Below are 14,669 nucleotides of genomic sequence, written 5' to 3' on the forward strand. Positions count from 1 at the left end.
GGATCACCTGATCCGGTAGCGATGTTTCCCTGTGGTTCAGCGATCCGGTAGCAATCACCGCCTAGGTGTCATTACTTCCTGGTTTTAACCAGGAAGTAATTTTTTTTACCTTCTGCGCATGCGCAGAAGGTGTGCGTGCACACATGATGCACACGAGCGTGTGCACTTCTGAACCGGTAAGGAAAGTAAGTAGATTTCACTCCTGCACAGAAGCTTATATAATTTAACAAACATTATGCAGTGATAGTTATTAAAAGCATGAAATATCACTAATCCAATCATTTTATAAGTAATTGCTTAATTATTGTTCAGTTAATCAGCAGCATAGCAATTGACAAACATATGCAGAATAGAATACATATATGCCCAGCCAATTTAAGATGAGCTGTTTTTAGTTTTAATTCAAAACTTAGTTTTGTCAAAATTAACCAATAATTATTTAAAAGGATAATTATTACTTTTCAAATGTCTACAAATGTTTTCATTGACTCAAGACTTTAAAAAAAAAAAAAAGCATTAATGGCTTAGATCAGGGGTATCAAACTCACGTCGTCACCGTGGCGTCACGTGACGTATCGGGACTTTTTCCCCTTCACTAAACCGGGCGTGGGTGTGGCCAGCACGTGACACATCCGGCCCGTGAGCAGGGAGTTTGACAGCCCTGGCTTAGATCTTCAGTTATCAAAATAAGCAGGAAGAAAAGGAGAAACATGCTGAATTTAGGCCAAGGATCTGGTTACTTTATGGCAGATGTGTCAAACACGGAGCCCAGATAGGCCCAGAGTTGTCCCGCAGTGCCATCCCAGAGATGGCGAGGGACCAGTCTGTGCCACCCCAGCCCCGTGCCACTCCAGCCAGACCCATCCAGTTGGCTATGACAACTAGGCCACGCCCCCACCACCCCCCTCAAGGACAAACAAAATCCTGATATGGCCTGCAATGGGATCAAGTTTGACACCCCTGCTTTACGGTTTCCTTTGGCAAATGTAGCAGGTACCTAGATAATTATTCCATGAATGCATTTACTTGCTTTTAAATTTTAAATATATTGAAGCCAATCAAGTAAAGTATAGTCAACATCACATGTCTATTCCTAGTGATTTGCAATAACAGGACTCATTACAGAGACTTCTAGCTAACAGCCACCGTCATAATTCTACACTATCCCATTTCTGACATCCAATCAGGCTCACAATCTAACCTATGGGAGTAAAAGCTTTATGCTTTTTAAATAGACTACTCAATACGCCAGCTTTCATTTTAAAGAAAAGAAGCCTCAAGAGGAACTTAAGAAAATATTCCTGTTACCAATTCCTAATATACTGCTCAAAAAAATAAAGGGAATACAAGCAGAAGACTTCAGATCCGAGATCTGAATGAATGAAATAGCCTTATTAAATACTTTGTTCTTTACATACAGTAGTTTATGCACTGCTCAAACAGTGGAAAGGAAACATGTAATTCTTCATCCCTTTTACAAAGACTAACACTCCATTCTAATCAATGAATAATGTTATCACAGAAATCTTTTTGTCAACCATGCATAGGGGGTCAAGCTCATATACTTACAGAGACAGTGAGATTAGCCCAGGAAACTTTGGAAGGGTTGATACTGTGGTTGTTCCAGTACATCAGGGTTTCATTACTGGGATTGGTAGGAGCTGCACATCTGCAGCTAGTGGGCACAGAAAAGGGTTAATGAGCATCACACATAAAACCATGTTTACTTCTGAAAGCCCAAGTCTTCCAACAAGTTTTGAAAGTTTCTATTGGCTTGTTGTGATTGGTATTTTGCCATTATTTAATAAATTCAGCATAGTCATGTTTCCTCCTATTTTCCCTACAACAACCACCTGGATGAGATGGGTTGGACTGAGAGAGGGGCTGGCCCAAAGTCATTCAGCTAGCTTCCATGCCTAAGGCAGGACTAGAATTCAGGTTTCCCTGCTTCTAGTCCAATGTCTTTAACCCTTCATCCAAACTGGCCGTCAATTATTTGTCTAAACTGAGCCAAAGGTAATAAGGAGCCAATGTAGAAACAAAACTTTAAAAACCTTGAACACTTTTGAATGAGTTTACAAATCACATAATGAATTACCATTTGGCTCAATTGAAGATGGATGAAATAGCAAAGAAATCACTTGGCCACATATACTTGTGAAGTTGTTTGCCTTTGGATGATTTCATTTCAGAGTTCAAAACACTACCAAAGTGATGGCCACAACCTGTGTCAATGTAAAACAGTTGTTTTATAACAACTGTAAGGTAAAGGTAAAGGTTCCCCTCACAAAAATGTGCTAGTTCCTGATTCTAGGGGGTGGTGCTCATCTCCAGTTCAAAGCCCAAGAGCCAGCCCTGTCCAAAAACGTCTCCGTGGTCATGTGGCCGGCATGACTAAAGGTGGTCCCTATTTTTCTACTTGCATTTTTTACGTGCTTTCAAACTGCTAGGTTGGCAGAAGCTGGGACAAGAAACGGGAACTCATCCCATTACACGGCACTAGGGATTCGAACCACTGAACTGCCGACCTTTCAATTGACAAACTCAGTGTCTTAGCCACTGAGCCACCACGTCTGTACCAGGATCAAAAGGATGGGGGACCCATTTGAGGCAATTGGATTCAAAACATTTTGCACACATTTACTAATGTCACTGCAGACTTTTAAAAAGTATCTCAATCTTTATTAATCCAAGACGAAACTAATCAACAATTATATGAAAGTACAATTTCATTTTAATAATACAGGAATAATAATAATTTTAATAATAATATATGAATTGTCTGAATTGTCTGTTTTTTTGACCAAATCAGTACTGTCCAAATTTAAATCATTTTCTCCATAAGTCATCCCCCTACTATCAAAGGAAATATTGAGCCTCTTTCAATGGATCAAGGAATCTGGAGAATCATTGCTCAGGCTTGCACAAATTATAAGATAAATTGTGTGAACAATAGAACCATACTGTACATACTAACTACATGTACTGTGCTGCTGCTCTCCTCAGTGCTTTCTTAAAAAGAGCTCAGTTTATCTTTGTTGAGACCCAAAGAGCATTCTTGCTATAATCTATGATACAGAAGAAGCTATATCTTAGTCAAGCAAATGCAAAAAAGTTATCACCAGATCTCCTCCGCCACTAGAGTTCAAGAAGGACAAGGAGTGAGGCAAGAAGGTATCACCAATACAGGACAACCTGTGCAGGCCTCTCACTTTTGGAGCTCAAAAAGGGGTGTCAGCCTAGAGCTATAAATTGCCCATTTGTGCTATATATTATCTCAAGCTTTCATTGCAAGGTCCTAACTAGAGATTCTATATCTGCTCCAGTGAATACACAAGCTCTTATCTAATTATTGTTACCGGTAGGTGATAGTTGCCTTCTTTGTTTCTTATTTAGGAAGTCCTGGTGGCGCAGTGGTTAGAATACAGTATTGCAGGCTAATTCTACCCACAGCCTGGAGTTCAATCCTGACAGGGCTCACGGTTGACTCTGCCTTCCAGCTTCTGAGATCGGTAAAATGAGGACTCAGATTGTTGGGGGCAATATGCTGACATTGTAAACCTCCCAGGGAGTGCTGTAAAGCAGTGTGGGGGGATATATAAGTCTAAGTGTTATTGCTATTTCTGCACAATTAGGAATCTTATGCCAGTTGATGAATTTAAATATATTGAAGCAAAGCAATTAAAGTGCAGTAAGCCATTTCTTGTTCGAAATAGAAAAAACAACACCAACTCACTAATAGAAGGTCAGATGGTCCAGATTGCTATCCATGAAAAATGGGTAAGTCCTTCCCAACTTAAACAGCTTCTCTATGGCCTCAAAAATGAAAATGAGGCAGATCAGAGAGGCAAAAGCTTCTTCTGTAAATCGAGTGATGTAGCAGACCAGAGAGCTCGCATCGGTGGCCACAAGCACAAGGCACATGAATGTTGTCCACAGGCCAATGCAGGTTCGCAGAGCAAGATAAGAAAGCTTATAGTCTCTGCAAAGATGTGCCAAAGATAAGAAACAAGGAACATTACATGCTGATATAATTCTGATCATAAAATTGTAAAAGTATTGAAATGCAATAATTGTTAAGCTTCACTAAGTTGTCCATTAATGGATCTTTTCTCCACTCCTATTCTTTCTATAGAAAGTGGCAATACAGGTAGTCCTTGACTTACAACAGTTCATTAGTGACCGTTGGAATTTACACTGGCATTGAAAAAAGTGACTTATGACCGTTTTTCAATACTTACAACCATTGCAGCATCTCCCTGATTACATGATCAAAATTCAGATGCTTGGCAACTGACCCATATTTATGATGGCCACGCTCGACTTACAACATCAGCTCATCAGTTCTGGCTGTGGCCATTAAGCTAATCACCCATCATTAAATGTAACATTGCATGGCGACCCCGTTGCGAACCGGTAGTAAAGGTAAGTAGAATCCACCCCTGCCTGTAATGGCTGAAAACTATGTACATTGATATGGGTTGGTTATTGATAAATGATTGCCATCTACAATACCTTAAACCAGGGGTGAAATCCAGCAGGTTCTGACAGGTTCTGGAGAACCGGTAGCGGAAATTTTGAGCAGTTTGGAGAACCAGTAGTGGAAATTTTGAGCAATTTGGAGAACCAGTAGCGGAAATTTTGAGCAGTTTGGAGAACCGGTAGCAGAAATTTTGAGCAGTTTGGAGAACCAGTAGCAGAAATTTTGAGCAGTTTGGAGAACCAGTAGTGGAAATTTTGAGCAGTTTGGAGAACCGGTAGCGGAAATTTTGAGCAGTTTGGAGAACCAGTAGCGGAAATTTTGAGTAGTTTGGAGAACCAGCAAATACCACCTCTGGCTGGCCCGAGTGGGGTGGGAATGTGAAATTCTGATACGATTTTGATGCATGCATGGATATATTATAGTGTATCTGAAGAGAAGTAGTGTTCCATCCCCTTCCACTTCCTAGAAATAGTTATGGTTAGTATTCCCAACTCAGGTACTAATTGTGAGCAGTTATTTCTCTCCTCCCTTCAGATTCAAATCCTGGCTCTGATTGCTAACAACAACTCCAAATCCAGAATAGTAGACAGAGTTAATCTAATCTGGAATGCTGGCAGATTCCTATCAAAAACGTATATGGCCAAAAATATTACAGACTTTTAAAATGTGCCACGTTGCCTGGGAGTTCCCTCAGGGGGCGGGGCTGGCGTCACAACGAGACGGCAGGAAGTTTTCAGGGCTCCGGAACTACCGCCGATATCTCCACCGCGGGATGATCCAAATTGGATCTCACTGTCCTGTTGAGACAGTGATAGAGGAGGGCACATTCTGTTGATCCCAGGGACATCGCAAAGTCCCTGGGTGATCCAGGAGAAGCTCTTTTTTCCGGCGCTGGGTAATCAGAAGGTTTTGTGGCTTGTGAGAAATAGGCTGAATGAAGAGAAGAAATGAACTGCTTCTTTATAATTTATCCAGTTTTGAATTTGAAACTAGCTTTGTGATGATTCTAAGGTGGAAATTTTAGAATGTTTAAGGCAGTGGTGAAATCCAAATTTTTTTACTACTGGTTCTGTGGACATGGCTTGGTGGGCATGGTGTGGCTTGGTGGGCATGGCTTGGTGGGTGTGGCAGGGGAAGGATACTGCAAAATCTCTATTTTCTGTTCTACAAGCATTTCAGGCTTCCTAAGCATTCAAATGAGTCCCAGCTTACAATACTGCTGCCTAACTGTACACATGTTTTGTTTTGTTTTATAAAAGAGGATTGAGAGGTCAGCAGTTAGAAATGGGTTAGTTAACTTATCTCTGTTAGATTCATCATCACCATCATCCCTTGTAAAAGTACATAACCTTACTTGCAGAACTTGAATAAAATTTTCTCGAAAACCAGTACTGGTCCGGTACTTCCCAAGATGGTGAGAGGCTGGCCAGCAAAGAGAGAGTAGACCACTCCAGTGATCGAAGCTCCAAGCAAAGATTCTATAGCACTCTGCAGGTTGAAGCACAAACAGAAGAAAAGAAGGGCTGTCATAATGGGTCAGACTGACAGTACCTGCAACCACTCCCTCTTTAGGATTCAGAGAACAGAAAACAGGCTACTTAATTCAACTGCTTTAATTTCCTCTCTCTATGAATTATCACTAAAGACAGGTCAAGGTGACCAGTGGGCAGGAGTTGAACTCTAATTAGAGGCATCTCAACTATCATTCTCCCTCCCTTCACACCTTTATTTTAATTCAGGAGACAGACCTGTTGTGATGTGGGAAAAGCAGCACTTTTGCCATATGTCACATATCCATATTGAAAAAAATGACAACGTTGGCAAATTCAGCTTCTTATCTTCTGAAATGGAAGGTGCTTCTCAAATTAACTTCTACCGAAGATTAATATTCTAAATAGCTTCCCTTCTTTCATTTATGTTCATGAAGGTTAATTCCCCCTAAAAACTGCAGTTCACCCATAAACATTCTAGAGATGAATGGATGGTTAGATAGATGGATGGATAGATGGATGGATGGATGGATGGATGAATAAAACTGTCCAGAATATAACTGTGAATATGAAAGATTGGTTGAAATATATCCAGATAACTAATTTTAATCTCCTCTTCCCAAAAAGTAATCATAGTCTGTGCCTTCTATTAGAAATGAGTATCTGAAGGCCATATTTTTTTGCAGGGGTGCAGGTTTAAGATTCTATTAACAGGACACAAAAAATGAATGGGGTAATTTTGCATTAACAGTGCCTTGTACTACAGAAGACATGCTGAAGCTACTTCATCAATGTCTTCCTGTAAGAAAAAAAGGGAAGATGGAAAACATAGGAAGTCCAGAAAGTTCTGAGGCCCTTGTAAAATTCTGTGTATGTGGATGAATCACCACCCACTTAAAACCTTGATGAAAAAAAAACCCACTAATAGTTTAGAACTGTGATCTAATAATGCAAAATAGTATCCAGACTAGTAGTGGTGAGGTTATATGTCCACTGTTTTTGTAACCCTGGTTTTATTGTAACCTACCTTGACAATTATTCACAACACATAAAAGGAAGGAGGGAGAAAAGTTCTTACTATTTCTCCCTCTGTTGCTTCTCCAAGCAGGCCTCCAAAGGTGATCACAGGAGACATGCTGGCACAATACAGGAAGAGAAAGGAAGCTAAACACTGCAAATTCAAAGCATCTTTATAGTCGCTCCAATACCAAGGAGCTTTCCGTTTTATATCCAAGATCAAGCCACCAAAGAGCCTGCAAAGCAAAGACAGAAATTTGTAAGATATGGTGGATTCACAGTGATGGGTTAAATACAATAACAACATGGCTGGAGGTAAATAATTTCCGAACACATAATATTGAAAGTGGAGTGGCAACTCTTTAGCTTTGACATATTCATCTCATTAATTGTCCACAATTCTTGTTTATAGGCTCGCATCTGATTCAAACTGTGCTGTGTTACATGCAAAGTTATAGAATCAATTATAAACCAATCCATCGTTCACCACTTAGAGACAAACACCACTTAGAGACAAACAACTTGCTATCCGACAAACAGTTTGGCTTTAGAAAAAACTCATTGTAATTTACAACTTTTGCACTGTAAAAACATCTGGACTACATGTCTTGATCAAGGTAAAGCTGTAGATGCAATTTACATAGATTTTTGCATGTAGAACATGATAAGCTGCTGTTGAGATTAAACTCTTATGGCATTTCTGAACCTTTGCATAAATGGATTGCTGCTTTTCTGTCTAATAGACTGCAGAAAGTCAAAATAGGGAACTCACTGCAAGGCACTGTTTTAGGTCCCATACTTTTCTTGCTCTATATCAACAATTTATGTGATCAACTTAAAAGCAATTGCGTCCTTTTTGCCAATGACGTAAAATTATTCAATACTGCAGATAATTCTGTTGTTTTTGCAAAGTGATCTCGACTATGTGTCTGAATGGTCATTTATCTGGCAACTTCAAATTTCGATTATTAAATGCTCTGTCTTACATATTGGTAAACGTAATTAGAATGTCAAGTATAAGCTAGGTGGCATTGATCTATCAGATGACCTTCACTTTGTCAAGGACCTAGTGTACTTATCTCTGACAACCTATGCTCCAAAGTTCACTGTAACAGCGTTACTAAAAAAAGCATTAAGAGTTATAAATTTAATTTTGCGAAGCTTTTTTTCTGAAAACATTGTATTGCTAATTAGAGCTTATAAATCTTATGCTAGACCAATCTTAGAGTATTGATCAACTGTTTGGAATCTCCACCATATATCTGACATTAGTACAATCGAGCGGGTTCAGAAGTACTTCATGGGAAAAGTTTTGCACCCTTCTGTACACAATAGAATTCCTTATGCTACTAGGCTCAAAATTCTCGGTTTGGATAACTGAGAACTGCGTCGCTTGCGGTCAGACCTAGGTATTGCATACAAAATTATATGTAGTAATGCTTTACCTGTAAATGACTTTTTCTGTTTTAATCGCAATAATACACGTGCAAACAACCGCTTTAAACTCAATGTAAATCGTTCTAAACCTGACTGTAAAAAATATGATTTCTGTAATAAAGTTGTCAAAGTCTGAAATGCTCTACCTGATCCAATTGTCTCAGTTACAAATTTTCACAGTTTCAGTCACAAATTGACTTCCATGGACCTTGCTTCATACTTTAGTGGTCAGTAGAGGGGGCGTGCTTAAGTGCACTAATGTGCCTATCATCCCTGTCATCTTTTTTCTTTTATTCTTGTTCTCATTTTTGTTTGACAAATTCTAATTAAAAAAAACTGAAATTCCTCTGTTCCATATTACCAGATACTTCCTTTCTCATTATAGTCCTTAGTGCTAGCAAAAGTGACCTGGACCAATTCTTCAAAAGTTGCCCAGATGACACCATCCTAAATCTACCAGTACTACAAGTACTCCTAGACTTACAACCATCCAACAGTTCAAAGTTACAATGGTACTGAAAACTACACTACAACTCACACAGCATTCCCATGGTTATGTGATAAAAATTTGGGCACTTTGTAACTGGCATGTATTTATAATGGGTATAGCGTTCCAGTGCCATTTGATCCCCATCTGCAACCTTCTCAGGTGGCTTTTGACAAGCAAAGTTAATGGGGGAGGCCAAATTTGCTTAACAGCTTAATTCACTTAACTTAGCAAGCATGGCAAAATAGGTTGTAAAAGTGGGTGTGATTCACTTAACAACTATCTTGATTAGCAACAGAGATTCTAGTCCCATTTGTGGTCGTAAGTCGAGGACTACCTGTATCTAGTTCATAAGGTGCCCCTGAGTTTATAGAGCCCTTGTAATGAAAGATGGGAAAATTTTCTTTAGTAAAAATTTGGATAGTATACGGCCCACAAACACTACTTCTACAACCATGCAAAAACTCTTGTAGTAGTACTAGGCAAAATGATTGAACTGTGCCAATAGGTTTTTTTTTTTTTTTATTCTGAAGAGAAAAATCAGCATCTTAAGGTAGAGATATTTAACCTCTTAAAGCACTCCCAAAATAAGTCAATAATTTGAACCTCTCCATTGCACTGATGCCAGGATGTCACTGGCCATATCCCCTGCAGGCCAAAGAGGTCAAATACCTTTTAAAATGCAGTACTAACTAGTAAAAAAGATTGTTTATCGCTGCTTCTGAAGAAGCCACCACAAGACTCCCAGAACTCACTTTCCTGTTCTCTGGAGCTCTGGCCCAGCGTGATCCTCCATCTCATCATCACAAATCTTTCCATTATAGAACGTTCCTGGCATCTTCCTCTTATCCTAATAAAAAAGGAAGTTTGACAAATTAACTTGATTCTGCTGGCTTTTGAATCAGTCCAAGGCAGAGTGGCCTTTCCCCCCCCCCCAAAAAAACCCCAACAATATCAAATTGGAGGCTAAACCTAATCTTATAGTGTTCTGCCCCAGCTACAGACCCCAAAGAACGAAGCACACACAAAGTCCGTTCAAACCTCAGTTTACTAAATAAACCAGTTTTTTACAACAATGGCTGTTAATTAACTGCATTAACAGCTGCCAAAAATTCAAAGAATAATACTGAAAGCTTACTATGGTTGGCAGAATACCCAGAAGCAATTTGCAGGAAGCTGATAAGATAAGCAAGACAAGACACAAAGGTATGTGAACAAAGGTGTTCCCTGCAAATTGCTTCAGTCGGCGTTCCTCCTTAAATAAGCTAAGGGAGTGGCCAATTAGCCCCAAGCCTTACTCTCGAGGAAACCTCCTCCTGAGGAGCCACTCCTGCCTTTTGGCAGCTCTGCATGCTCATGCATCGAGAAGAGGCTCCTCCTCTTCATCCTCTTCACTTAAGGGAGCTTCTGGAGGTTCTGAAGGCCCTGGCTGAATCCCCGCCTCTGGCACCACATCTTCTCCAGCCTCCTCATTGTCTGACTCAAATGCCAGTTGCACAGGCTACTGGTGCAGCACCACATCAGCCTCCTCGCTGTCTGAATCAGCTACTAGCTGCACAGACCGCATATGGGCCACAACATATAGTTGCAACACTACTGTATATCAAAAGCCGTATAAATGTCATACAGGTAGTCCTCGATTTACAATCATTCATTTGGTGACTGCTGAAAGTTACAACAGTATTGAAAAAAGTGACTTGTAACCATTTTTCACACTTATAACTGTTGCAGCATCCCCGTGGTCACATGATCAAAATCTGGACATTTGGCAACCAATTCACATTTATGATGGTTGCACTGTCCCAGGGTCATGTGATTCTTTTGCAACATAAAATAACTATCTCGTTTAAGGTCCTAACATGACTAACTAGTTTAAGGTCATAAAATGGGACAAAACTCACTTAACACTGTCTCTCACTTAGCAATAGAAATTTTGAGCTCAATTATGGTCATAGGTTGAGGACTACCTGCGATTTCATTTGTACACAATTGCCTTAGTGTTGATGTAGATTACAATAAGCAAGCAGGATCGTTTTGCTTTCCTTGCAATTACAACAGGCCAAAAAGCTGAGACAGCTCTCTAGGGAACCTTAGCCAAGAAATGACAAATATATATTGTGCTATGATTCTATCCATCTAATTTATAGGCAGTATCTCCCATATTAGACTTGATACTTTAAAAATATCACTACTATTTTGTTTTATTGAGTTAGAGAAGTACCACAGTTTACCTGAGAAGGAACGCTTTTAGGTGGCTCAATTCTGATTGATGGGTCCCATTCCCCAGGTGGCAGCACAGTCACCTGATCTAGAAACTCATCAATGCCAGCTAAAAGGTCACTTCGATCCTTGGCTTTATAAGCAACATCGTGGAAAACCTATACAGACAGGAGAGAGACATTTACTTACACACATAATAGCTAAATCAATTCTAATTTCCCCTTATATTCTCTCAAACAAAATCTTTCTCTGGACAACTATTCTGGTTAAACAAGCAAAACTTTAAAATCATCTACCTTGAATGTGGAACAATATATAGATACATAGCAGTGATGGGTTTCAAAAATTTTTTATACCAGTTCTGTAGGTGTGGCTTGGTGGGTGTGGCTTGGTGGGTGTGGCTTGGTGGGTGTGGCAGGGGAAGGTTACTGCAAAATCCCCATTTCCTCCCGATCAGCTGGGACTTGGGAGGCAGAGAATAGATGGGGGCGGGGCCAGTCAGAGGTGGTATTTACCAGTTCTCTGAACTACTCAAAATTTCCGCTATCATTCTCCAGAACTGGTCAGAACCTGCTAAAACCCACCTGCTAAAATACACAGTATTTTGCCAGGTAGTGAAACAGCATCCTTGCATAAGTTCCCACCAGAATCAAACACTTTTTCACTTAGTTAAGTGTACCAGTCACCCTAAACCACAGCTGCCTAACCATGGCTCATTAAAAACAGAACAGAGCAGGCTGTGATTATACAGTATATGAATGGAAAGTAACACATATTACGGGTTACTACAATTTACAATGAACCAAGTCATGTAAATATTAAAAGGGGAGTATGCGTCACGAAAAACAATTCTACCATGTGTTTACTAATGCTTTATTTGGAGTGTGTGGGGTCATTATTTCTGACTTTTATAGCTCTTTTATGACTCTGTTGGTGTTCTTTTATGTATAGCTCATCCAAAGAAATGTAAATGGCGTAGGCCCACAGTGCTTCTCAACCTTAACGACTTTTAAGAAACCTGGACTTCAACTCCCAGAATCCCCCAGGCGGCCATGCAAAGGTTAAGAAACAATGCTGTACATAGTGAAAAGATGCATACTTCACTTACCTCATCAGTCATGAGGGTAGCCATTGACCTTCCAATCTCATGATATTGCTGTCCTTTCCCTATTGGACCCAGCAAGACAAACAAGAACCTAGTCATTAAAAGAGAAATAGAAGAAAAAAATGATTACAATATAAGTCAAACATTTTAAACCCATTTGGAAACTACTGGTAAGTCTCATTTAAATGAAACGGACCCTGTCCAATTAAGGAAAAGAAAAAGTTTTCAAAAGACCTTTCCGTGATCTTCCAGAACAGTGAAACTTTTCTCCAGGTATGCAGCTTTAAAAAATCTCTGAAGGTGAAATTACTCCTCCACATTCCCTTGCCTCAGTATTTACTCCCTACTGAACCCATCAGGCTCTGTTCAGCTCTGTGTTGTTTACATTAAAGTCTTGCCTACTTGCAGCCTCTTGTCCCTAGAGTCATCTTCAACTTTAGGGAAAAAAAGTAGGAGGTAAACATATCTCCTTTCCATTCAGATCATATACCTTTCTGGATTCAGTCAATGCAAAACAAAATCCTCAACAGAATAGGAACAAAAAGGAAGGGCCTTTCTGATTGGTCACTAGTTGATCTGGAGGATTCTGTATTATTTATTTGGGACAGCACTCCTAGCAAATTTCAAGAAACAAACGCATGCTTTCTTTCCTGTATATCACTGCATATTGTTTTCTGAAAAGTACACAAAGGTTGTGCCCAGTGGTGGGTTGCTACTGGTTCGCTCCGGATCAGGTGAACCGGTAGCGGTGGCGGCGGGAGGCTCCGCCCACTCACCCGGACACTTCTTCGCATGCCCACAAGCAAACCGGTAGCGACGGGTTTTGAAACCTGCCCCTGTTATACCCAATGTATGTGCATTTACGTGACATTTTCACTTTTCTCTGTATAGACATTCTGCATACACACACGTGCCTTTCCTATGCCTGTTAGTGTCTTGCTACATATCTCCTCCACAGACAAGAAATTATTAAATATTGATGACATCTATGAAAAATAGTAAAACTTTGGATTATACAGTATATGTAGGCAAACATTAAAGTACATTAATGTAATACACTCTCCCCAGGCTTCCCCCACCCCAAGATGCTTCATGCTTCACATCCCGTCTCTTGGGTCCCAATAGGCTTTTCCCTACTTCTACTGAGTATCTCCCAGGCCTTAGGCCTGATTCCCACCTCCCCAAGCAAAACACCCTTCTCACCACTTATCTTTTGAAGAGCTCTGAGGCCTTCCAGAGCGCCGGGATGACTTTCTTCATTGCCCAGCCACATGGCACAGTTCTAAAAGCGCCCACCATTTTGTCCCATTGACAAAATGGTGGCCACATTTGGATCGCTGCTGCTGCACTGCCTGGGGACAAACTGCTTCATTGTGCTGCCTTAATAAGCTCTGCACGATGCTGCAGAAGCATTCAGAAGCTTCTTCAGCACTGTGGAGACCTCTCTGAGGCAGCAAAAAGCAGCAGTTTGTCTGGTGGTCATCATTTTGTCCCCTCTGATTTGTGGGCAGGGACAAAATGGCGGATGCATTCGGGTCACTGCCACATAGGACAAACTGCTTCGTTTTGCTGCCTTAACAAGCCCTGCACAGTCAGCACTGTGGAGACCAAGGTAGCAAAACAAAACAGTTTGTCTGGTGGCCATCATTTTGTCCCCATACCTGTCTGTATTTGGGTCTCCACAGCATGGCCCAGGAACACATGACCTGCTCTCCCTCCATAACATGAGGTCTGGAGAGCTTCAGAAGTTAAATGTGGGGCGGGATGGGGGTGTGAGGAGGATGCCCAAGTCCTGCAGGTTTCTAGTGGAGTGGGATGGGGGAGAGAGACAGGAGGGCACTGCAGCAACCTTGTAGTGGGTCATTAGGGTGAACAACGGCAGGCCCACTGCAGCTGTCCTAATTTTGAAATGAGGTCATAAGTAGCTTTTGGGAGTTGTCACTTGTAATTTCAAACATTAGTTAAATGGCCTGTTGTACCTTGAGGATTACCTGTATCTAATACTGAAGTATGAATATTTATGGATCCTCTAATACAGTGATGGCTAACCTTTTTGCCGTTGTGTGCCAAAAGCGGGGGGAGAGGGGGGGTCGCACATCTGGCTACACCCATAATGCAATGCCCCCCCACATGCCCCGCCCCTGCACATGTGCACGTGACCACAACGCGACCCCCACCCCCCATGCATGCACGCGTGACCCCCGCGTGACCCCCACCCTCCCACGGTCCCCCTGCCCTCCCCCCACGCATGCACAGCCGAGCCCCCGCGGCCCATTTTGAGCCTGGCAGGCCTCCCTGAATCCTCCTGGGACCAAATACGGGCCATGGGGGGGGGACACCCACCACGGCCCATTTGGGCATGGGGGTGCACCTCTCACCCCATGTTCCCCCACCCCCGCACAAGCGCTCGACCTCCTCTCGCCCCTGCGC

At 41.3% G+C, this 14,669-nt stretch overlaps 1 protein-coding gene across 1 annotated transcript in view; it reads right to left on the minus strand.

Moving 5' to 3' along the window:
- Positions 1–14,669, minus strand: part of SLC4A8 (solute carrier family 4 member 8) — a 90,102-nt gene that overhangs the window by 26,134 nt on the left and 49,299 nt on the right. Inside the window, exons 9-15 of the mRNA XM_070934915.1 lie at positions 12,243–12,330; positions 11,146–11,292; positions 9,670–9,764; positions 7,052–7,226; positions 5,838–5,971; positions 3,737–3,982; positions 1,570–1,675 (exon numbers count right to left, since the gene is read on the minus strand). Coding sequence (XP_070791016.1) covers positions 1,570–1,675; positions 3,737–3,982; positions 5,838–5,971; positions 7,052–7,226; positions 9,670–9,764; positions 11,146–11,292; positions 12,243–12,330 — 991 coding nt within the window. The remainder of the gene's footprint in view (positions 1–1,569; positions 1,676–3,736; positions 3,983–5,837; positions 5,972–7,051; positions 7,227–9,669; positions 9,765–11,145; positions 11,293–12,242; positions 12,331–14,669) is intronic.

The sequence above is a fragment of the Pituophis catenifer genome, unplaced genomic scaffold, assembly GCF_029215685.1.
Source record: "Pituophis catenifer annectens isolate HBS135680 unplaced genomic scaffold, rPitCat1.0.hap2 SCAF_2, whole genome shotgun sequence".
In the NCBI taxonomy this organism is placed as follows: Eukaryota; Metazoa; Chordata; class Lepidosauria; order Squamata; family Colubridae; genus Pituophis; species Pituophis catenifer.